Source organism: Pholcus phalangioides, unplaced genomic scaffold (assembly GCF_987345545.1).
Source record: "Pholcus phalangioides strain wild (caught in Gottingen) unplaced genomic scaffold, Ppha-v1.0 ptg000024l_1, whole genome shotgun sequence".
NCBI lineage: Eukaryota > Metazoa > Arthropoda > Arachnida > Araneae > Pholcidae > Pholcus > Pholcus phalangioides.
In genome coordinates, this window is record NW_028301616.1 from 27,663,869 (window position 1) to 27,690,120 (window position 26,252).

At 38.3% G+C, this 26,252-nt stretch overlaps 1 protein-coding gene across 1 annotated transcript in view; it reads right to left on the reverse strand.

Annotated features, from left to right (window-relative positions):
- LOC149069121 (ecdysone-induced protein 78C-like) overlaps positions 1-25,988 on the reverse strand; it is a 129,104-nt gene extending 103,116 nt beyond the window's left edge. The window contains exon 1 of the mRNA XM_089250913.1: positions 25,127-25,988. Coding sequence (XP_089107039.1) covers positions 25,127-25,445 — 319 coding nt within the window. The 5' untranslated portion in view covers positions 25,446-25,988. The remainder of the gene's footprint in view (positions 1-25,126) is intronic.
- Between the last annotated feature and the right edge of the window lie 264 nt (positions 25,989-26,252).

A 26,252-nucleotide genomic window follows, 5' to 3' on the forward strand; every position in this document is an offset into this window, starting at 1 on the left:
TAGGAATGCTTTCACGAATCACGTAATATTCATCTTCTCAAGCAAGACTTTCACGACAGAACAAGGTCATCCTGTTCAAGACCATCATCAGACCCATTTTGACACGTGCTGCCCCAGTGTGGGCATATGCCAGTAGAAGAAACATAAAAAGTCTACAAAGGCAACAAAACATTATACTACGACAAAGCGGCATGGTACGTGAGAGGAAAGAATATCAGAAAAAAATTCTGGATGAACCATTAATCTTGGACTTCATCAAAGAACTCGCAAACGAGCATTTTGAAAGGCTTAGATCAGTGATTCCCAATGTGAGCGTTAACGCCCCCTAGGGAGCTATGGAATGTTCCAGGGGGGGCGTAGAAGCTACGGATTTAACATAGGATCCTATAGGTTAGATTGCGTTGGGGGGGCGATGGAAAAAAAAATTCTGAAGAAGTGAGCGATGGGACAAAACAAAGGTTTGGAAACTATGGCTTAGATCATCGGAACATCCTCACTTGGGTGAAATCGTTGAATATGACCATAGAGTTCCTACAACGTATCCCAGACCGATGGATGTGTTAGATGTCACGTGTACAATGAACTAGCTATGAACATTTAAAAAACATCTGTGTTATATATTTACTATCTCAGCACTCTGTTGAAATATGGTAACCCGCATTTATATTTCAATATGTAATCGCTTTAATTCCCATGGTTAACCGTATCTATTCGCATATGTTCTCATTTATTCCTTTTTTCGCAATCTTATACGATACAACACTTATTTTCATTTCGTGGACATTTGTGGATTGTGATCAAGTTGTAAATTGCAATTATTATAATTTTGTCATTTTTGGAAATTACAGTTATTTTTTGATATTCATTTTGTTAACGGCATTAGTCTTGCTTGCATAGTTATGAATGTATACGTAAAGTATTGCAAGGTCTGCAATTTAGTAACAACCCATAAGAGGGTTGACTACGGAGGGGGTGTTCATAGACAGTACAACTATGGAAAGTGTATAATTACTATGCTATTTAATGAATGAATGATATTTAATGATGGTTTATGCTCTGAAAACATAAATGATTAGCATCTCCCAATTATGTCACATTATCTGTGGGGGTTTTTTGGATATCACAACATCGGCTACTGTTCCTCTTCCCCCCCCCCCTTCCCACAATGACAAATGTTCCTTCAGAATATAGTAAATATTTGTCGTGATGAGTGCTCTGAATTCAAAGATCTGTAAATTACCCACTTGAATTGACATTAAAATTTATTTCTCTCTACACATACACTCACTACCAGGGCCGCAACTAGATGCTTGGTCATCCGGGGCAAGCACGCATTTTGACGCCCCCTTGTGTTGAAGGAGAGGTTTCAGAATGAAATCTGCGCCCGGGGTACGAGACCCGCCTGCTCCCCCCCCCCTAGTTGCAGCCCTGTTCATTACACTACACTACTGACACGCAAACACAAACTTGTCTTTTCCTTCATATGCCAATCCCAGGCAGTTTGTCGGTAGAAGGCACCAGACCCAATTGTAAAATTGTGAAAAAAAATTCATGCTGAGTTGAAAAATAAATAAATTACTCGAAAAGTTTTAATTAAATTGACGTGCAAAAGTATTGCAAATACAAATAAATGGAGAGCTTCTAGATTTATCCCACTGTACTACAACGTTGGTAGACTGCAGTAATAATATTGTTATGATTTGACAAAAATATGTACTTGTGGTGACATCTCTCGATAGGAATATGAAACGTTGTTTTAGTTTCGCAGTCGATTAGATGACATTACTATTGTATCATTTTCACTAGAAATTGGTAGAATGTCCTCCAATGTTCGGTTATAGATGACTAGTTTCTGCAGCTATGAATGGGGAGTCCATCGCAGATATCAAGATTTCCGGCCAACGACTAAAAGTAAACCAAGAAATAAAAGGGAACCGCTGACCTGGTGTGACAGAAACTAGATGTTTCTTGGTTTCTATCACTATCCCCTCGTAGCAAAACACGTAGGACTGTATGTTCAACGTTTCTTGAGCAAGTCGTAGGTGTTTGTTTAATGATTCCCTTTTCGTGTCGTTTCCATGAATTATGAAGTTAAGCGATGTTAATAATTAAGTTCTCATTTCTCCCTCGCTAGTATAACCAGACGTCCTCATTTATTGTGTCATTTTGAGCGCCCTCGTACGTTTTCGAAATTCCTTTTTACTCATTTTCAGGATTCTGGAATTTTCATCTTTTTTGTTCTTTCCAGAAAAGAAAATTGCGCGGTGAAGCAAAACTCTGTTCATCAGTGCCTGCTTAATTAATTTTTTTCCATGCATATTTACACTTTTTGAGGGGACTCAGGGCTGTACCCCCCCCCCCTCTTGCCCAAAAAAAGTACTGTATATATTAAATGCAACTTTTTTGGTTGGAGAAAAATAGTTGTTTTTATAGGGCACACACAAAGGCACCATTTCTTGTGAAAATATTAAAAGTGAAATTGCCAAGAATGTTCTCACATGTGTTCTCATTTCGAAATCCGATAACCCAGGTCAAAAGCCGATTAAAGTTTAAAACAGTTCAGTTTTGAGTGGATAACTATTGGGGGAAGGTAAAGTATAGTGACGCCATCTATTGTAAACAAGGGTAAATAAGCCTTTACGATGGAACAGTTGCGCGTCCCCATTTTGAAGTTTCCCGATCAGCACAATTCCTAGCCCTTGCTAACTATTGTTTCCATCATGCAAGTCACTTTCTCGTGTTTGACGAGTACAAAACTATCTATTAGTAAGTATTTTGAGTAATTGTTTTTCTAATTAAATAAAATTTAATTATATTAATCTATTGCACTAATAATTTCTGTAATTGTACAAAGCTCTTTAAAGAGCTTTGGGTTGAATACTGTACTTTCCAGGTGGACATAGAAGTTACTAGCATACGAACGGCTCTTGTTAGTGAGGGTGATGATGTTGGGAAAGCCCGATGAAACACTTCAGAACCAAGAGATTCATGCCCCTGTTCATAATTGAAAAGAAAACAGTGGAATATATAAAATAAAGGAGTTGATGGGGCTTCCAGTCACAATTGAAAAACTTAAAGGGGTGGCCTTGGAAAGTTAATGTGCAAAAAATATCAGCGGTTTGACCATTAGGCCCAGAGCTGTTTTAATTCTGCAGTCTGGCATTTGCGCACAAAAACACAGGGTTCAAGATTGCCCCCCAATACACGAACAAAACGCATAAAACAAGTGTTCTCGTTGTGGTCTGAAACACAGAAGCTCATTTCAAGGATGTCCTAGGTGGCCCTGGCCTAGACCTTCAAACCTAATACCCTCTTTTTTCACTCCTTCGTGTGAAAATGCCCCCCGAGTAGAAAAAGAGGTTAATCTCATAGGCTTCCAAGAAAAAAACAAGGAAGCAAACACTCAGCCCAGGGTAAGATTTGCCGATGTGGCTCTGCCTAAAAGGGTAGTAAACAAAATCCACAACTTTGTGGGAGCACTGAAGAAACCCTCATATCTTGAGTGGGGAACATGCTTCAACAATGACCTCAACACCGGAGGCCCAAGGACCCACTGGTCCCATCACTAATCGATTTAGAATCACAAGGGCCGTCGCAAAAGGTTGTTGAGAGTAATCAGGACACTACTGAGCATGACGCAAATGAAGTTGCTACTGTTCTAACAACCATCACAAATACCACCTTCCATAAGTTTAAGCACACCACTGAAGGCAAAAATAAGCTCGCACTTATCTGGGAGAGCTTTATAGAGGTTATCCTATTAGCCAAGAAAATATAATTCGCTTTTTGCGAATATCAAACACTAATGCGATAGCAATTAGTAGCACCACTTTTACAACGGCGCTCCTAAGCCTTTTAGAATCTTCAGCTGGACCGCTGACAGAATCCCCAATAACCTCCATGAATTGCGTGAAACTATTGATGAATTTAACCCGGATACGGTTCTCATACAAGAATCGTGGCTTTCACCGGCACGCAACTTCAGAGTCCCTACATATGAATGTCATAGGCTTGACCGCGCCAACCTACCAGGAATGTCTTTATACTTATCAAGAGGAATTTCCATACTGAGACAGTTGATCTCCTCCATCCACAAGTTATGAGGCCATCGCCATTAGGATACGTCAAACAAATCAACAACCGATGGTAATCTGTTCCTTCTACAAGCCACCACAATATCGACTCGATATCCCCTTATCAAAGGCGATATTTAGAAGCAACGGTAATAAGCCCATATTTATAGCTGGCGATTTCAACTCTAAAAGCCAACTTTTCAATAGCATCACAATAAATCAGGATGGCTCGCCAATTTTTGCCATTCAAATGTGGTTGATGTTCATGCACAGCAATCGCCTACACATTATCCCTACAACATTCAACATAGGCCAGACGTATTTGACTTTTGGCTTGACAAAAAACCTACTACACGGAGTCATCATTGAGATGCTCAGTGCTCTCGGATCTGACCATAATCCGGTAATATTCGAGATTGACAGTGTATTACTTATCAAATTCCATACATGCTTAGTACAGATTGGACTAACGTCCGTACAGCACTGGAAAATGAACCAATAATTGAGATCAATAGTTTGTCAAAAGACAGTATTGATATAGAAGCAGAAAAAATTATTGAAGTAATTCAAAATTGCCGTAAATAATTCGACAAGGCCTATTAAGCCTTTTAAAAATCATGACATCCCTGAGGAGTTGAAGAGTAAAATTAACTTCAAAAATCAACTCCGTAACACGCTGAACCGTATGTCCAGAGAAATAAGAGAAAAACAGCCTCAAGGAATATCACTCACTTTCGGAAGTGGAATGATTTTCTTGACGAGTCCGATGTATCGGATGGGTCTTTCTGGAAATTAATTAGAATTTTTAAGCCCAGAGCCATCAACATTAACAGAATAGATGGTACAAATGGCCTTGTATACATTGATAAAGAGATAAAAGCCCGTCCCACGATTCTTGGTACGCAACGCAGGGTAAGGTAATTAAAGTAAAAGATAATAAAAAGTCTTTGTTGGACATAAAAAAGCAAGAACCACAGCCGGCGTGTGTTTGTTCCGAACAAGTACGGGATTTCCTTGGCGGGGCTGTGTGGTTTTTGCGGTTTATGTCAACAAAGACTTTTTATTATCTTTTACTTTAATTATCTTATACCCTGCGTCGCGTAACAAGAATCGTGGGACATGGGCTATAGCGGAGTCCTTCCGCTATGCGCATATGAAGACCAGTTTTCACCAAATAGTAGCAAACCGCCTACTGTAGAAGCACATTGAACAGGTGGTTAACAACTTTCTACAAAACAACCAACCACATAACATCTTTACGGCTGCTCCCACTGACCGGTGAGGAGATCCTGGAGATAATTAACAGACTTAAAGATAAAAAGCCCCCCCCCCCGGGTATGATAATATTATATCTAATATTACCACCACACAGTGCCGTCTTGACGCATGGGCCCACCCAGACCTCAAGAGTAGAGGGGCCTCACGAAAATGAGATATAGTTAAAATTTTCTAGAATTTATCTGGTAGGATTTCAGAAAAACCACTTGGCCCAGGGGCCCATGATGCTTTTAAAACGGCCCTGCCACCACATTGGTATACATCTTTGATGGTGTGTTAGAAATTTGACATTTCCTTTCTATCTGGAGACATGCCATTATTAAAGTCATTACAAAAACTAGGGAGATAATTCTATTTGCGAATGATTTTCGCCCGATCAGCTTGCTCCCGGGATTGTCCAAGATTTTTGAACGAGTCTTTAAGGCGAGATTATCTTTGTATCTCGAGGATAATAGCTTTATCCGAGATGAACAACATGTTTTTCGTAGCGGACACTCTTGCGTAACACAACTGGTCCGCATTGTAGAATGCATGCAAGATGCTTCCATCCACAAGGATTGTGTAGCATGTTTTGATTCAGACATACAGAAGGCCTTCGATAAGGTTAAACACTCAACGCTCATTGCCATTATGTTACTTAGAAGGTGTTCCTCCCACTTTATACATATGGTTCACAGCTACCTCAGGGATAGGACATTTCAGGTCCGTATCAAAAACGTCCTCTCTAATCGACGCCCACCTAAGGTATAAATTAATAACAAATAAATTATGTTATGTTATGTTATGTTATGTTATGTTATGTATCTATTTGTCAAGGGTCAGTAATTGACCCAATACTCTTCAATGTCTTTATTAACGGTTTTCCAGCTCCACAAAGAGGAATCTTTGCTTCTTATGCTGACGACTTGAAAACCCTTATGGCATCTTGCAAGAAGGCAAATCCTGCCGAACACCGCCATCACAGTGGACACACCATATTACAACCGAAGTCTCAGACAAAATTTGTCATGGGCATCTTTTCCTCAGCCACCTCGTTGGGCATTTTGCCTGTTGTGGCGTTGTATTTGTATCTTGGTGTTATTTTGGATAAAAATCTCCAAATTTTTTCTGTGAGTTTCAAAACTCACATTCATAAGGCGAAAGTTCGAGCCGCCAAGACCGCATACTAAACTATTCTGGGGAGTTGCGGATGAGCCATGAATTGGGCAAAGGGAGCCGCGGGTGACCGAAAATTGAGAATCACCGCCCTATACGTAAGATACATTTGCTACAAGTCTAGTAATGTGAACCCCTTTCCGATAACACTGCTCAAGAAAAAAAATCATGTTCCTACACAATTTTAATGGTTTTAGGAAGTATTTAGGCTGCTGATCTCAATCAAAGTTGGTGTTGGTTTTGCCGACTTGGCTCTAGATTTTTAAATAATGCATACTTAACAATGTCATTTGTATGCTGCTTATGTTTTCCATTGAAATTTAATTTTCACTTTATCTCAAAAACTAGATCCAATCTGACAAAACCAATTCCAGATTCGGAATCCAGTGCCCCAAAACCCACTCAAAAATCACTGAAATATCTTTGAGAACAAAATTAGTGTTGAGCAGTGTAATAAGAAGCTACAAATATTTGTTACAGGGATTTGGATTCTTAATTTTTTTTTAATCCATGCATCGATTATCAAATTGAGCTTTTTCTTCTGTTCGAGGAGATTTATACAATTAATTTTGAAAACAAAATCAGCCCTAGTTGTGACGGCATCTCGATTTCCACGGCATTACTTTGTGGGTCTTTTAAACGTTGTTCAAGTCGAGTTTGGCAGTTTCATCAGATTCTAAGCCGAACAATAGCGGAATTATTATTATTATTATTATCATTTTCATGTCAATTCCACATTAGGAATCCAGTGGTGACGCAACTAAATCCCGCAATCTCCAGATGCCATCAATATTTTTAGAAGAATCCCCCCCTTTAGGGGTTCTAGGAATAACTCCTTTTTTTCTCCACATAGTAACAAAAAAAAAAAATGCTGGGCTTTAGATATTTTAACTCGCGGAAGAAGCTGAATTATTATCAAAAGCACATGTGGATGGAAGATTACACTTTTAGTGAAAAAACTAGAGCTCTCTCTCTCTCTCTCTCTCTCTCTCTCTCTTGCACTGCCTTATTTTTTTCTTATAAACCAAAGGCGCTAAGACTCGATAAGACACATTTTTTTTTTCTTTTCCACTAACCTTCCTGGAAAAAAGCATAACAACAACAACAACGAGGAGCTTTCACATGAACACGTGACTCTGACTCTGAATTGAGTTCAATGGCCTCTTGCAGTGGCTGCTGCTGCTGCTGCAGCAGCTAAAAGGGAACCCCAAACACACACTACAGAAAGCAAAAGAAAATCACTCACAAACACACACACTCTCCGCCTGTTGTAAAGAAAAAACGCTGCTGCCACCGTGGCTCTGATGATAACGGGATCACAATGCGAAGAGAAGAGAAAAAGAGAGACATGGATTCAAAAAAACAAAATGCATTCTTCCTGAATTGCGCCTAAAACGGATGGACGAACAAGAGAGATTTCAGACCTTGCCAACAGGACTTCAGACATACCACGGGATCGATATAATGACTTTCCATCAGTGTCTCCTACATCGCGAATTATATCAATGAGCGGCTCGTGAAAATGATTATGTAAATTACGAGACCATGAAAGACCACTGAAAAATATATAGTAGACCAGTGATTCTCAAACTTTGTCTCTCGCGGCTCCCCCCTGAATATCGCTAGCTCACCGCGGACCTCCCCCACTCCCCGCAGGCAAGTAATGGAGATGCACAGTTTGAGAATCATTGGATTAGACCAGTGATTCCCAATGTGGGCGTGGGCGATGGAATGTTTCAGGGGGGCGGTAGAAGCTATGGGTATAGCATAGGATCCTATGGGTTAGATTGCGTTGAAGGGCGATGGGAGAACATTTCTGAAGAAGGGGGCGGTGGGGGAAAAAAAGGTTAGGAAACTATAGATTAGACGGCATGGAGAGCCCAGTGGACCCCCCTTTCTCATTATTCATGAAAATACAGTAGGCCCAGCTTAATCGAATATCAACAATTCTAGCACGTGGTATCCGGTTAGGCGGGGTATCCGATTATGCGGGGAACAATTCAATTAAGATTTCACAACGTTAGTATAGTTGGTAGATTGAAAGCTGATGAAGGATCAATATTAATAAAGTTTCTCAAATCAACCAGACATCAAAAATTGAATGCAAATTATATTTAATTGCAATGATCGAAATACCCAAGGTGTTTTACTTTTCATTACAAAAGTTAGTGCCCTCTATTGGCCCAACAGAGAAAAAAAACTATAATTAAATGTACGTACAGAAAAAAACTTGATTATTTGGAGGCCAGAACCTACTCTCCAAATGTATTTATCTTCACCTAGAAACATATTTTCTATTGATTCCAAATGTTTCATTCAATAAAAACATTATGTATAGTGGTTGATGTGTATTAACAGTTGGTGTGTGATGCGTAATATTCGATTAAGCAGAAAGTCGCTTAATCGAAATTGCACGATGCTTCCAAGGGAATTTTATTGGAGGCATTTTCTGCATCTCAGAGTCACCCTGAGGGGTTTAATAAGTTCTGAATTCGATTCCGAGATTCTGAATTTCCATCAATTTCAAAATTCTGAATTTCCATCGATTCCAAAATTCTGAATTTTCATCGATTCCGAGATTCTGAATTTCCATCAATTTCAAAATTCTGAATTTCCATCGATTCCAAAATTCTGAATTTTCATCGATTCTGAGATTTTGAATTTCCATCGATTCCGAATTGTCATCACAGAGTTCGGGAATTCTTTTATTTAATCTGAATTTTCAAGGGTACGTGGAATCATCTCTGTCAATTATTTTTTTAATTTTCGTTTCATGAATTTACATTAGTTCTCAGACACTGTCTTTCATCAGGTCCAAATTTTAATTGGTTTTGGAGAATTACGTCTTTCATCAATAAAAAAAATTTTTTTTTTTTTGGATCTAATTTACATATTTAATTGTGTCTATATATATATATATATATATATAGTCACATATTAATTGTGTCTAAATTTTTCATCATTTCCGTACATTTCGTATTAATGTATGAATTTTCGGATGCCCGATTCCATTCTCTCACAGAATATATAAGATTGGGAGTACGCGGCCCGAAAATTATCAAGATGCCTCTTGCCCAGCTATTATTTTCACACCGTGTCTCGAATGGGTGGCCCTGCATCACAGCTGCTCTTGGGTGGGGGGGGGGGGAAGTATGTGATAGATGCGGTTGGACCGGGCCCCGCATTTACGGTAAAGCCGAGTTTTCCTAGAAGTAGAATTTCTGCACCGTGGGCAGTGTGAAAACGCTGATTGGTAACAGGTTTTTTGACCAATCAGTGTTTTCATGCTGCACGCGCTGTAGAAACTTGCTCCTGGGAGTTAGATTTCTGCGCTGTATGCAGTGTGCGGGGGGGGGGGTGAAAACCTGAAATTCAGGTTTTTGACCAATCAGCGTTTTCACGCTGCACGTGGCACAGATAACCTGCTCCTAGGAAAACCCGGCTTAACACAATCATTTCTTTCAATAATTCTAAATGTTCATTAATGCTGGAAATCTGCATTTTCATCTACTAGAAAGAAATAATTCCAAAATTCTGCATTTTCACCTAGAAGAAATCTGGAATTTCCGATAAATTTTCATCCCATATGGAATTGTTTTTTTCTTTTAAATTCTGAACTTTCATCATTTTTGGAATATTTAGTTTTAATCAATTTTGATGTACTGGATTTTTATCATTTCTGTAATTACTACTCCAAATTATTCTGGAACCGATTCCGGAATTATTTCTTATTTTTCTTTTCATTTTAAATATTCAAAATTATGGAATTATTTCTTCCTTTTACTCTGAAAATTACATATTCTGAATTTTCGTAGTACTGGAATTATATATTTCTCACATTTACTCTGAATTTTTATAATTTTTCATTTTCTGAATTTTTGATTCCCCTCTCACGCAGAAGGAAGAAATCAGAGCTGAAGGGCCCCCGCTACTATTTTCACACATGAGTGGAGATATGGGGGCATGGGGGAGGTGCCCCCCCCCCCGTCAAAGCTGCAGTCGACTGTATATTTATGAATTGACATCATCATCGTGCCTCCCAGCAATAATGTCCATGCCCCTCCCCACAGACTTTTAAGTCTATCTCCGGCTATGTTTCCGCACCGGGCCCCACGCCAGGTAAGGGGTGGCCCTGCCCTGCATCCGGTCATTACAGAATCCCAAGAAATAATATCGATAGTTAACACATCTGTATTTTCAAGTGCGCGGGAGGTGCTCATTGCGCTCAACGAATAAGCCTTTCTAAGTTGTCCCTTCAATTTATAAATTATCCGGAAAAAATCCCACAGAGATACGATTTTCATTCAAGAGATTACCAAAACGCCGCCAAACGTCCCGCCAAATGAGGTTTGTGTACGAGCCGATAACGGGTATTTTTTTGTTTTTTGGTGCCGTAATAATAATCATCATCATCAATACCTCCGCCAAGGGCATCATCATCTCATCTCGTTGTGTCTATTTTTCTCTTAGGGGGGCCTCTATCTGACGCTGCGGTTACTATGGCAACCACGGGAAATAATGGATCTAGTGCGGCTGGCACGGTGCCATCATGCACGCCCCTACTCCACGCGATACTCACTCCACCTATACGGTATAATAATAATGGGTATTTTCAGTGAAAATTTAAGATGTAAAGTTGGGGGGGGGGACCCTTAGAACCCTTTTCACGTCAACGTTGCAAAGTTTTTCTTCTACATGCGGTTTTATTTAGTGCGGATTCAATATCGGGAGCGAAATCGGTACAGCGAGGCAAATTTATGATTTGTGAATTACAGTAAAACCCCCTCTTAACGGACACCCCTCTTTCAAGGCCAAATAATAATTTCCCCTTAATAAATAATAAAAAGTATGCATTTCAGATACCTGATTAACGGTCAACCTTCTTTCACGGTCGAATTTTTTTTTGTCCCGCCGGTGTCCTCTAAAGAGAGGTTTTACTGTATAGCACTCCCTTTTCTATTCAGTTACTTGTAATAGCCATTTACAAAATCATGCTGATATTCATGGCCTGTAACCTAATAAATTCGCATTACGTTAGAAGTTAACTGCGACCCAACATCAACATGATCAATTCAGTGACCCATCGATCTATTTTTAATTTAAAAACTCATTAAATACAGGGTGTCCTATAAATTCGTAAGCAGTTTAAAAATTTATGAAAAGGGGGCGCATTTGAATACGGTTTGGGAAAAAGTTATTCTCACGGAAGGGAATTGTTTTCAGAACACAAAAGAAATTTAGTTCGAATTTTTGTTGGTAGAGGATGCTGCGCGAAATAAAAATCACATAATTATGGATGAACCTTTCTTCAATCTCTCTTCTGTGTCCGAAACGCATGTTAAGCTTCAGCCGGCGATTTGTGGCTGAAGTAAAACAACTTCACCAATAAGGCTTCATCCACTAATATCAACATCAGAATGGAACCCCTTATGCATGGGCGGAGATACGGGGCGGAGACACCCAGCGTCTAAAGTGGAGTCAACTGATCTAATGTATATGAATTGGCATCATCATCATCATCGTGCCCTCCATCAATAATAACCGTGCCCCCCCCCCACCCCACACTTCAAAAGTCCATCGCCACCTATGCCCTTATGTGTAAGCGTCAGTGAGAGGAAAATTCAGAAATGAGTTGTTTATCGTACGCCCTGCGTTTTACAGGAATCTGATTTGCATACTTCCAGTGACTCGCCCTCTGTCATAAAAAATTTGAATCAAATTTTTTTTGTTCTAAATAAAAACCTCCGTGAGAATAAACTTTTCTGGGTTCTGGGTCCCATTCAGAAATTGGGTCCTGGATATTGATGTGCACCTACATCACACATGCCCAACCCATGGCCGCCGTATTTTTATAGATCACTTAAGTTGTTCTTGGCACATTCCCGGATCACTTAAATTTCCCCCGACACACTTCCGAATCACTTAAGCGGCTTGCCGCGCACTTTCAGACCGCCTGAGTGACTCGCGGCAAATTTCCAGATAGCTTAAGTGGCGTGAGGCACACTTTCAGGTCACCCGAGTGACTCGCGGCCCACTTCCAGATAACTCGATGAGTGGCTCGAGACACATTTCATGATAACTCGAGCGGCCCGCGACACGTTTCCAGACCAATGAATTGGCTCGCACTCTCCAAATTGTTGAGCACCCTTGACCTACTTAGTGATCAATAAGAATAAGTGCCGGCTATTTGCACAAGGAGCCGACTACATACAGTAAATCTTGTCAAATTGGACACCTCTGTATCCTGGAGACCTCCTTACATTAGACGGTGCTGAATGAAACCGGCCGTAATCCTATAATACAGTGTTTCTCAAAGTGTGCGTCGCGGCTCGTAGGGGCTTCACCAACTTTTGTCAGAGGCGTCGCGGCGAACTGGAGATATTGATTTGTGTGCCTATTTTTTAATGCTTTGAAGAGGTTCTTTTATATGGGAAAATACCTACCAAACCATTCTGGAGAGTCGCGGGTGACAAAAGTTCGAGAACCACTGCTATAAGGCCGGGATTACACTATAAAAGTTTGATAAAAGTTCTTTTATAGAACTTGCAAAATGCAACCAACAATCGTACCGGTTACATTCGCGCAGATGCAACCGATAGTCTTATTGGCTGCATTTTTTAAGTTTTATAAATTAACTTTTATCAAACTTTTATATTGTAATCCCGGCCTAATACAATGTCCACAAAATGCTATACCTCTATATATTTTGGACACCTCTCTAACTTGGACAGATTTTAAAGGAATAAAAATATCCATTAAATAAGAGGAGGTTCAGAATTAGATGCGGGGTAATGGGAGCTCGTGCCCAGGGCGGTAAATTTTAAGGCCTAAATAAACACTGTTATAAAATATCAGTTTTAATTACAGGGGCGGGGGTTGACAAAATAGCGTTTTATCACGTACTTATGCTTTTTCAGCTTCGCAGGTGCTGCGTTGTCCTGATCAGGGTCACTACTAGGGTTTTGTAAGGGGGAGGGGGTCATACATGATTTGACTGCCCCCACCACTGCAAAATTCGATCCTTTTGTAAAATTTTCCGCCCCCAAACATCCGGAGCAGAGTTGCCTCCTTTACTCTTCTCTAATCCCGGCCCTAGCCCTGATTCAGACGTTCTCAACTTTGTGTGTTCCACAAATTCTCCGTGTCAATAAGCGGGAGGTCGTGGGGACCACACTTTACAAAATAATATTCGTTTCATAGAGGAAAAAAAAGTTGTTTTTTCCTCCTAGCTCACAGAACCCAATGAAATCCCTTCAAGAACCCCTGGTTAAGAACCCCTACAGTATATGATCCCGATTTGTCGTTCGGCGTCCCTTACTATCGACCAATGATAGATTTTTCGGTTATGCGATGCAGAATTTATATTATAGAAGAAAAATCGATCACAAAACTTGAACAAGAGAAACTAGTTTTTAAGATTTTCCGCTAGACGGCAGCACAATTTAATTGTTGATAACAATCTTTGTGACGAAATCTATTTTTCCAATCCCAGTGCTTCTTGAAATGCAAAATTCTAAATCAAGTAAATTAATGGATGGTATCTACGAGCGTGCAGGGTGTCCTTAATAATTTGGGGGGGGGGGAGAGAGGACAGAAAAACGTGGAATTTTCAGACCTCTTGGGCGGTGTTGTGTTAGAAAATACGTTTAGGTGAAAACGTTCTTCCTCACTCTCTCGAGGCTCTCAAATTTAAATCACTCCGAGAACAAACCAAAGTGTCAGTCAGGGCCTTACCTTAACCATCAGGGCCTATAACAATCATGGGCAACTGGTGCAATATCCCGAGGCTCCAAAAATACGGCTGCCCTCCCCCAGGTCAGGTAATAATAGACTTAACCCCCCCCCCCTCAGCCACGTACAGGCAAATGGCAACAAGTTTGGATGATCTCTATTGATTTGAGGTATCGGCGATAAATCTGGTAACCTTATCGTAACCTAACCGCGTGTTAGAAAACGGAAGGAGGAGGGGGAAAAAAGAAATAAGAAGAACGGGAAGAAAAAAAATTAATAGAAAAGCGAAAAAAACAATACAATAGCTAAGGGGCCGTTCAAGTATTACGATTTTTGACATGTTTCTCCTCCGGATATTCCAGGGCTTGCCAATTAAACGGCTAACAGCGGAAGAATGTAGTTCTAGTTAGCCCTATTTGAGTGAAAAGTAGAGGTTCCCTGACTAGAATTAATTTAAGTAACAAATATAAGTTATATATAACCACGATATTATTTCAGGGGTTCCATATAGAACATGGAGGTCATTCCCAGCCGAAACTAGAGGGGGGGCGACCTTGGAGGGCAACTGCCCCGGGTTGCAAAATTTAAAATAGGGGCAAATTAGAAATGCATTTTCCTAGGTAATCATTGATATAATACATCAAAATATGATTATCTTTTACAAACTCTACTACAACAGTTGTTCTTGCTATTATCTTTAAGTTCTATTCTTGTTCTGTTTCTTATTGTTGACAAGAGGTCCGCGGACCCCCTTGGGGATCCTTAGACAAGCTTTGAGGGATACGTGAGCTTGGATGATAAAACCATTAACTTTTTTCCTCGCATTATTACATGCTGAATATTACTCTGTAAAAGTGTCCGTGGCTTTTATCTCATATTTATTATTGGCAGGGTGTCAGAGAGGTCCCGGTCCTTTGTCTTATTGGCACCAAGGATCCCTGGAAAACAAAGGGTTAAGAACCTCTTATCTCAAGAAGGGGCTTTTGCAACTGCTCAGCCGGTAAAACGTAAAAAATAGCTTAATAATGGATTATACTCTTGTGGAAAAGAAATAGCACGCGTGTTGAACGTCATCGGCAACAAACGCTGGAGGGCTTTATCATGTTCGATCTTCCCGAATGATTACGAGCGATCGATTTCACGCAGTCTAAAATCTTCCCAAGGATACCGCGTAACCTTGAAGATGGATAGGGTTGTTCAGTTGAATGTTCCCGTTATCAACACTGAATTATTATTATTATTACGTGTTTTAAAGACACATAGATTGTATCTGTTGGTGATTAAAAACTTATCATAATTATTTTGTATGGTTATCTCAAGTGTTTGGTTACGAGAAGTTTTTGCGTAGTGTGTCGACAAAATTATCTCATATCATCTGTCTCTCAATTGACATTCAGATTGAAACAAAAACAGTTAATCATGTCTACACATCACAACATTAATGTTTTATATACACCCTAGGAATTAATTTTATTGACATTTTAAATATTTTTTTCTGGGTTAGTCCGAATGATTTTGCGAACGCAACCACGAATGTTCTTCAATGGCAAGAACATTCGGCCCCGCTTAATCGGATAACGTGCTTAACGAACTACTCGCAAAAAAATATATATATAACAAAATTATATTATTACCTCGCACAATGAAATATATTTTGGCGACCAACATTTCTCCCATAAAGTCAATATATTAATGTTTCCCCCGCTGAATCGAATATTGAGCTTCACACGTCAACTGTTAATACACATCAACCGCTATACACGTAATGTTTTTACTGAATGAAACATTTGGAATCAATAGAAAATATGTTACTAGGTTAGATAAATACTGCACATTTGAGAGTAGGTTACTGGCCTCTAAGTATTCTAGTTGTTTTCAATACGCACATTTAATTATTTTATTTTTGTTCTCTGTTGAGCCAGTAGAGGGCGCTAACTTTCCTAACGAAAAGTACAAATCTTCGGTATATATTTGAATCATTGTATAAATAATACTGATATATTAATACATTAATCAGTAATTTTGATCCTTCATCAGTTTTTTAAATACGCAAACTATTCTAACGTTGTAAAATTGCAAATTGGATTGTTCCCCGCATAATCGGATATTGTGTGCTGAAATCGTTGATATCCGATTAAGCGGGGCCGACTGCTAACCTCAAATTTGAATGAGAATAAGTTTAATAACTTTTAATGTCATGTTTTTTGGTTTTTCCATCTGAGGTCAAGTTTTTATCTCGGGAAATTTTATCCTAGAAAAATTATCAAATTGTTAGAATAAGTTACTTCCAATTAGTATATTACCATATTCACCACGTCCCCATCTTTTTTGTAAATACGTGCTGTATTTTGTATCCTTAATCATATGCATTGCTTGGCAATGCGTTTCACAAATATCCGCTCGTAGAAAATTTCACTAAAATCGGTCCTTGGTACGTGACGGACCGTTTAAGGGTACGTGAAAAATCAGCAATGACGGGAAATAAAACAAGTGAAAGTTTTAAAAGTTGCAAATATACCTGTTTTTTAGTATTATATATACCATTGGATACTCTAAATTCCTATGCATTTCCACATACTTTCAAAAAACTTTAATCAGTTAAATTCTCATTAACTGATATAATTTCTTTTATCAATTTATATATATAGGATTTTCATGAATTCTGAATTTCGACATTGAGAAATTATTTTCTTCATTATGTATGATATTATTGCCTGTATAATGCCTGGAATTATTTCTTTCATAATGTTTGAAATTAGTTCTTCTGATTTCTGAATTTTATCATTTCTGAAAAATTAATTCCATTATACTTCTCAATTTTCTCATCATTATTTCTGAATTTCATCATCATTTTTGAAATTATTTCCTTCATCTTTTCTGAATTTTCTCCTCATTACATCTCAATATTCTCACCATTTCTGAAATTCCCTATCATTTCTGAAATTATTTGCTTCATAATTTCTGAATTTCCCTTATCATTTCTGATGTAATTTCCCCATTCATCCCTGAAATTGTTTTCCCAATGACTTCTGAAATTATTTCTTTCGTAATTTCCGAATTTTCTCATCATTTCTAAAATAATTTCCTTAATAATTTCCTGAATTTTCAAAAGTGGAGTCGGCTGATCTAATGTATATATGTATTGACATCATCATCGTGCCCCCCCCCCCAGACTTCCAAGTCTATCTCCGCCTACGACAATAACACACGACTTCGATCAAGTCGATATAAATTTGCATAAAAATGTTCATGTAATAACCCGTTTCAAATCAGATGTTCTCAATTTTTAGAAACAACATTCGCGATGTTGTCATTTTTTGAAACAAAGAGAAAAAAGCAATTTAACACTTTCAGAAGCATTCGATGTTTTTTGCCGCCGATATGCTCAAGAAAAACCTCTTAGAAGATGAAAATACAAATAAATTTTATAGCCGTTCCCCCTTAATTTGGGCTTTCCGGTGTCACGAGAGTTCAGCGCAGGCAATTTAGCGCTGCGACAATTCAGCGCAGTGATTGTGTTTTGTGAAGAACAATTCCCTTTCCACTTTTCCCAGACTTAGGACTTTTATACTTTCAAAATCCTTTGAAATGATTTCGAAAATAAGATGTGGTTAGAATTGTTTAGTCTTTTTGACACATATATATGTCAGGTCTTCGTCATAAAAAACTGCATCATCATGTCATAAAAATTAGTCACGCTTGCCGCTAAAAATTATGTGATAATCCTGAAAGAAATTCACATCTGATTTTCGATTCTCGTAATTTTGAAGAATTTCAAAAATTCTTTTTTCAGTGACCACAGCTTTTTTTTTGGACGCTTTGAGTTTTATCTGCCGAAGATGCACTGCTCTAACTGAATTGAATAAAACTGTAAAAGCCATAAACCATAAACACTGCGAGAAATGGGAGAAAGCATCCCCTTTGGTTGCATTGTGGAAACGCTTGCTTCATAGCTGATAATTCGAAATCTGTCAAAATGCTGAGGGGCTTTGAGTCCTGAACTCAGTTCCTCGAAAGCTTGGTGCACTTTAATGTAGGAATTATTCTATTATTATTCTATTTACCATGAGGGCATACAAGTAGAGGAGAGACTTGCTCGCATTTCACTTCCTGGATGGTATACAGCTGTTGAAATAATTGTAGTTCTCAGATTTGAAAGTTCCTTCAGAAAACCAATGTTTTCGCTGTCTTTCAGAACATCCAATTTCTGATTGCACCGAACTGTCCACGCTGAATCGTTCGCGCTGGATTGTCTTGCGTCTGAATTGCAGTGGCGCTGAATTGTCGGCACTGAATTGTCGTAGACTCGAGCTTTCCAGTTCGAGCATTTCATGAACTAACTGCTCTCGTAAATTTCTGGGTGGTGTTGTCATTTTTAAAGAAAGGACGCGTACAATCAATGTGATCCCAGTTAGGTAAGAGATACAGAAAAACAAATCACTAGTCAGAAGTACAAAACATATATTAAACCATTTTGTTCCTCTCGATATACTCTCTTCCTGGATAGCTGAAATAAAAAACTACATCATATCTCCGAAGGAAGAATCAATAAAACGTACAAGTACACAACTGACATTCCTTCTTTCTTCTTCTAAATTCAATTTTGTTTTTTTTTTGCTTTTCTTACAAGATATTTTTTTTTCCAGAAAAGAACTTTCCTCTTCCCAATTGGACGCAAGACACACACTCACATACAAGAGAGAGCGCCTCTGAGATTATTACTATACACTGCAATTTTTTTTTAATACACATATATTTCAGTGGATATATCAACCCTTAACTACACAAGTATTTTTTTTTTTCTTATATGTATTTTTTCCCCTCGCTTTTAATAGAGGAAACCTCCTCGTTCGGGGCCTAAAAGAGAGAGAGAAGCATTTGGCCAAATGCCAACTCCAATATTTTTGACGTTGCTCCAGGTTTTTTTTGTTTTTTTTTCCTTAATACACAGTATGTACAAAGTGTCCTCACGTTCTATTTTCTATACAACAATTTTTTTGCTTCACATGCGTTCTAATATATTTTTCACTTCGATATATAGATTTCATGTAATCACACAACATTGTACATCCTTTGCGCATACAGTTAGGCTCCGTCAAGATACTTGTTGCAACAAAATTAACTTCAGATCAATTTCAATAACTTATAATGGAGGCTTCCGTGATGGATATTGAATTCGATATGCATCATGATATATATTTATCTATTTTTTTTTTCGTAGTCTTTATGGATCAATATTTAATGTATTATATCCAGAAAGATAACTCTATTATTGTTATTACTATGAATAGTCAAACTCGGTTACGACACCTTGGCTATAAGGCCGGTATTGCATTATAGAACAAAGGTTCTCAACCAATGCTCCGCGGAGCCCCCTGGGGCTCCTTGAGCACTCTCCGGGGGCTCCGCGGCCACTCGAGGAAAATAAAAAAAAAACAATAAAATTTAAAAAATAATAATTATAAATATCTTTAAAAATAGTAAAAATAAATCAGTAACTTTGATGAATAATTAAAAAATTGGCCAACGGGGGCTCCGCTACAGAATTTTTTTACTAAAAAGGGCTCCTCAACTCAAAAAAATGTTGAGATGCTATAGAAGTTTCATAAAAATTATTTTATAAAATTTGACAAAATGCAGCCAACAAGCTTTTCTGTTGTATTTGCTCGAAAATAGACGATAAGCTTGTTGGTTGCATTTGTCAACTTTTATAAAAGAACTTTTATAAAACTTTTATAGTGTAATCCCGGCCTAACGTCAGTAAATGCGGCAGTCACGGCCGAATTTCTATTTCATTTCTATGTATCTGCTTGTGTGTATCTACTATACCTATTTCTGTGTTTTTCTGCATCTTTTATTCGATTTTTGTGGTTTTTCCCCCCAAGAAATTCGTGGAATTTTATTCTAAGGATTCGAAGTTCTAGGATTAAGATCTTGGGATCTATAGAAATTATCAAGATTCGTGACATCATTGTTTAGTTTGCTTCCATTGCACATGGGAACATTGGCAGAGTTCCTAATCCGAGCATTACTTATGTCCTCAAACTTTTGTTTGAAGGGACCCCTAGAATTTAATCCAAAGCCTTCTTAAAACTAATTTTTTCCTGGAAGATGCTCCTAGACTCCTGAGGTAAGTTAATTAGATGTGTAACTCAGACGTTAGTCTTTCCGGGGGGCTTCCGTAACCTACGGTAGGGCTGATTCATTTTTTAATAATTCCTCAAGTTAACCCAGAGCTCAAAACACAGTGAAACTCGCTATAACGATACCTGATATACTAATAAATTACAACGATATTTTTTCAAGTCTTGTTCGGAAATGTCTAAATTCTAATGTTAAACTGATTCCTCTCGATGTATATAACGATTATTCCTCTACAACTATATTTTCTTTGGTCCTTAGAGTATCGTTATATCGAGGTTCCACTGCATATGTCAGGGGCCAATAAAAAAACATTTACTTGCCGTCTGTTTATCATCAATTCAGATTTCGCATCCTCTGTACACGAAAATTTCACCTGGGTAAGATATAAGAGAGGAATACGCAGGAAGGAGTGCGGGGGGCGGTGCCCCTCCCCGAGACAATCAAAATTTAAAACTGTTTTTAAATATATTTGTAAAATTATAAAAGAACATATCGAAAGATAGGACATTTATATGCTATCTTCGTCAATTTCTGTTCATACATAATGCTTTTTGGGAAAGTTGGTAACAGATAATTCTCTGGAAGAAATTCATTATGCCTCTCCCGAACCCGGTTTGCACACTCTAAAAGTACGCCCCTGGGTGTAAGCTCTGTTGATATTTCTGAATTACTTACAATGGGGGTTGAATACCAACTGTATATATGATAGCATATGATTATAGGTGTTATGATAGTATTCTAAAAACAAAATTGTTTTTGACAAGACTTCGGTTATAGCGACACAATTCGGATGTCCCTTAAATAATGTTATGATGAGGACTAAAAATAAAAAATTAAATAAAGTGGATCGCTCACTTGTACGTTTCCTCCTATACGTTTTCTCTGCCCTCCCGATCAAAGATATAGTTCAGTGATTCCCGACGTGGGCGTTAACGCCCCCTTGGGGGCGATGGAATGTTCCAGAGGGGTAGTAGAAGCTACGGGCATAACATAGGATCCTATGGGTTAGATTGCGTTGGGGGCAATGGGGAGAAAAAAAATTCTGAAGAAGGGGCCGATGGGACAAAAAAAAAATGTTCGGAAACTATGATATATTTCTATAATGTTATCCATTTATATGCCTCTCTCACTTATACGTCTTTTTTTCCCTTGTTCCCTTGCACTTACACATAAGTGAGAATCTAGTTCTATTAACGGAATTTCGTATTATAATCGACAAAAAAGTATAGATTTGATTACGTCCAATCCAACGTGAAAAAATAATTTAATTCATATTAGGAGGGAGTTCGTATTAACGAGGTTTTGACTTAATTTGTCATTGTATTCTAATCTTTATATTCGAGTGAGCTAAATAGTGTTAGTATTAATTATATGTATATGAAATTCGGATAATTTCAATTTATTAGCTTAACCTTAAAATCGTATTCACGCAACATTTCTCCCCATGATGTTTAATATGCGCTAGAATAGTTAATTTTGTTCTGGTTTCAGTCCCTCGTTTAACTCTCTCACCGGCATTGACGAGATATCTCGCCTTCTTAAAAGCTTTTTATTTTAGCAATGACGATCCCAGATATTTTGTAAAGTTATAATATCTCATTGAAACACATTTTTCTGTCCCATTTATATTGTACCTTCTGAAAATCGGAATAAAGCCTACCTCACAAATACAGATATGCCATTTAACAAGGAGTTCAGCTAATTTTTGCTATGTCAGAGAAAGGCAGGGGCGTAGCTGTGATTTTTATAGGGGGGGGGGGGTAGACATGATTCTGCCTCCACCGCTGTAAAACTTCTATGTTTTAAAATGGTGTTTATGTTACCTTCTAAAACTTGCGGTCCGGAGCAGTTGTCCCTACTCTAGGACTAGAGGGTTAATAAGATTTTCTTTAAACCCGCTAAAATGCTGTCCTAATTTGGCCGGTTGAGAGATTCTACTGCATTGTGGTTCTCTGGTGGAAATCAAAAGCGTTTCCTCGCAATCAAAAGTTGTAGAATTTATGTAGGAATAAAGATATCTACTTTGGAGGAGCATCCATATTTGTTTGGGCGTTAAGCAACGGTCTCATAATCATCAAGGTTTTCCCGCATATAAAATGTATTAAAGCTTTGCTCTATTGAAGGCCTTATACAGAACATGCACATGAAGTTATCAGTGACACCATTTTAATTACAAAATTAACGAATTATCAAATCGAAGTGATTTAATAACAAATGTTGAATTAATAAACATAAATAAATTAATAAACGCAATAATAAAAATTACGTTTTACTCTAGAATTTTAGAGTAAAAGTATCAGGATAAGCCGAATGTTTTCAGATGTGTTTTGAAAGAATTTGTCAAGATAAGTTATTTCAAGATAAAGATAACCAAATTATCGATACACATACTGCAGTCTTTTTCAACGTATTTGATGTCGCGGACCCTCTGTAGTGAAGGTCAATGCTCTGCGGACCCTTTGTAGTAAGGATTAATGCCCCCCCCCCCCGCGCGGACCCCCCCTGTAGCGTCAGAATGTCAATTTCGACACCAAACTCCCATAAAATGCAGAATGTATTTATTTTTTCATAAAATTTGCATACCACAAGAATTGAATAAATTACAATTTCACAGCACAAAATGTGTCGTTCATTGCAATGGCAGTAAAAGAAAATGATCCCGCGGGCCCCCCCCTCACAAAGTACTCATGGACCCCCAGTGGGTACATGGACCACAGGTTAGAAAACACAGACATATGGAATTTATTCCCTGAAACCAACTCGCTTAACCCTCTATGGACCAGCGTATATTTGAATACACATGACAAATACATGGTCATATCTATATATATACAGGGTGGGCAAAAAGTCCGTAGAAACTTTAAAAATGAATAAAAACCGGGAAAATAACCGAAATAAAAAACGGTTTGCAGGGTTAGCATCGCTAGGTCACGATAATTTTTTTCAAGACAGGAAAAAAAATTTACTAAAAAATAACCGATAGGTGGCGCTAGCACGAGTGACTAATCAACAACCAGGTCATCGTTGTAAACCGTATATGTAGCACTTTGCGGTTGCTGGATTTGTGACTCCCTGCAATGTGTTATACCCTGTGGTGGTGGTGGTCATGTAGAACACATACTGCTGTCATAAACGATTTGGAGGCATTCTGTTCGTTATTTGCTGGTTCCTTTAACGTGTGTACGTCAGTGTTTTTTGAGGTTTTTTTGCTGTCAAAAAAATTCCAGTGACTTAGCGACGCTAACCCTGCAAACCGTTTTGTATTTCGGTTATTTTTCCGGTTTTTATTCATTTTTAAAGTTTCCACGGACTTTTTGCCCACCCTGTGTATATAGCCCATTATAACCAATTTCTTTTCTCAATTTTTTTCATTATTTTTCAAAGCACACCTTTTAGCTTCAGTTTCAGTACAAAATACGGCTATACAAATACAATCCTTTTTTTAACTTAGAGAGAATGTATTCCTTGACGGTTTCATTTTTTGAGAGCCGAGAGACATAAAATTGCACCCGAATTAATGAGATCGGAAATGAAATTGAAGGTAACAATTATTCACCTTCGCCAAGCATGATTGTATTAGTTTGTAGATTACAGCAAAAAAAAAAAAAAGCAAACTATATTTCATCTTTGATTGTTCATTGAAACTAATTAAAAAATTCATTCCAATCAATTAAATATACAGGGTGATTCCATAATTCCCCTTGCCTCATTTTACTGACGAACCATTGACCGTAGAGGCATACTTCCAATTAGAAAAATTGTCCAAATTGATACATCATTCATGTTGCAAAGAATGTTTTAACTTTGCGACATGAATGACGTATCTGAGTTGTACATGTCATTTGGATACTTTTTCTAATTAGAAGTATGCCACTAGGATCAACGGTTCGCCAATAAAATGCGGCAAGGGGGAATGATGGAATCACCCTGCACATAACGTAAATGGTAAAGTAAGTTCTAAATTAAGTGAATAAAATGCACGTTATATGTACACTGTATATAGCCTGGAACAAAATAAATAAAAAAGGATGATCGTAATCTTATTAAAAGCTCACTTCGATATTGTTATATTTCCTTTTGGAATGATGCATTGCTAAACAACTATTATTGTGCTTTGTGAGTATTTATTGTCATATGTTATCGATGGATGGTTTTATGATTAAAATTATTTATTCTTCTTTTTCTCCCCTCTTTAGGAATGTAATGAGGAATTATTGGTCTGTTGTCACACAACCCCAATATATATATAAATATCAATATGCCTTGGACGGATTAGGGTTGATTTTTCTGTAATCCCTAGGGCTATTACGCAATTGGCAATATGTACTTGTATTTTGTGTTTGTATTTCACGTGTGTTTTATTTTTGTGCGAATTATATATGTTGTGTTGAGCATGCGTGTGAGTATAAATATATATTATAAATAGAGGAATATTAATTAATGAAGACATAAATGAGACTCTTGTGTGTGAGGAATGAACAGCCGTCCAATTTTTTTTTTCTCCTGTATGATTTTTGTATGGTGGTACAGTATCAGGATGGATTTTGGCTCAATATTATCACTTCTAAGAGTCAATTTAACATCAAGAATCTACTGGCGAAGCAAAATCCTAAAAGATAGAGAGGAGCATTCGAGCATGTGCGAGGGAGGGGGGGGGATCTTGGGCATTATTAGCTTCATGGAAATGAAGTGAATATTAATGAGCACGATTGGTGGAGAAAATAAAAGAGATAGACAAAACTCACCTCCTCCTCCGCTTCTCTGCAGACACGATTGAGGTTCCTGTTTGATGTATGTTGTCGTCCCACCAGATGTTGCGGAACAAGAGGATGTTGCTGATGATGACGATGATGAAGAAGAGGAAGATGACGACGATGACGTGCTATCCACGGCCGAGCCCGGCCTGCTGTTCTGCTCGTCTTTCACATCTATGCTCACTGACCACTGCACGACCCTGGGCGATGACGACGAGGGTGATGACGACGATGACGACGAACAAGATGAAGAACTACTACTGACCGTCGATTCCGCCTGCTGCAAACCATTCCTGTCGTACTTCGCCATACGTCGCCCATAAATGCTACAAAACGAAACGATTCGAACCTCTCCGATGCGACGACGCGCACACTCATATACAAAATCGCAATCCCACGTGCACTCGGAAATTAGCGAGATAATTAGGAATAATTTCAGAAATCAACGCTGGCATCCGACCGCAAGGTCAACGGGTACGCGGCAATGATGACATAGAAGCAAAAAAATACCAAAAAAACAAATCCACCGAAAACGTGTCTGTACACATGAAATACATTGAACACTCTCGATGTACTGGAATCACGAATGGATGCGATGATTATACGTGAGATGTTCGAAATGAAACACACGAAGATCGAGGTTTGTGTCTCCGGTATACACTGTAAAAACGTATGGAATTTTTATGTAGAAAGGTCTAAATTACTGAAACGAATCTATGTTTGCTTTTGTGTGTTATGTGTGTGAGGCACCACCACCACCACCACAACATATTGACGATGGTGCTGCTGCTGTTGGGCTGAGAGAGAGAGATCCGAGCGAGATGCGCGTAGGGTTTACTGCGCTTTCTTCAGTGAATAGGTGGAAGGGAACAAACACTCTGAACACACTCTCCTTTTCACCCTCGCAATATCTCTTATTTTTCTATTTTTTTCCTATGTGTGTGTGTGTGGCTCTTCTTTTGGCGTTCAATGCTATCCGTCAGAGCTGCTAGAAATGGCATAAAAGCAGTAACGATCGACATTTTGACTGTGTGTGTATACACACCGCGATAACCTTCCTTCTTCCTTTTATCCATCTTGGAATCAGTAACTCTTTATTTCCGGTCGTAAAAATCAT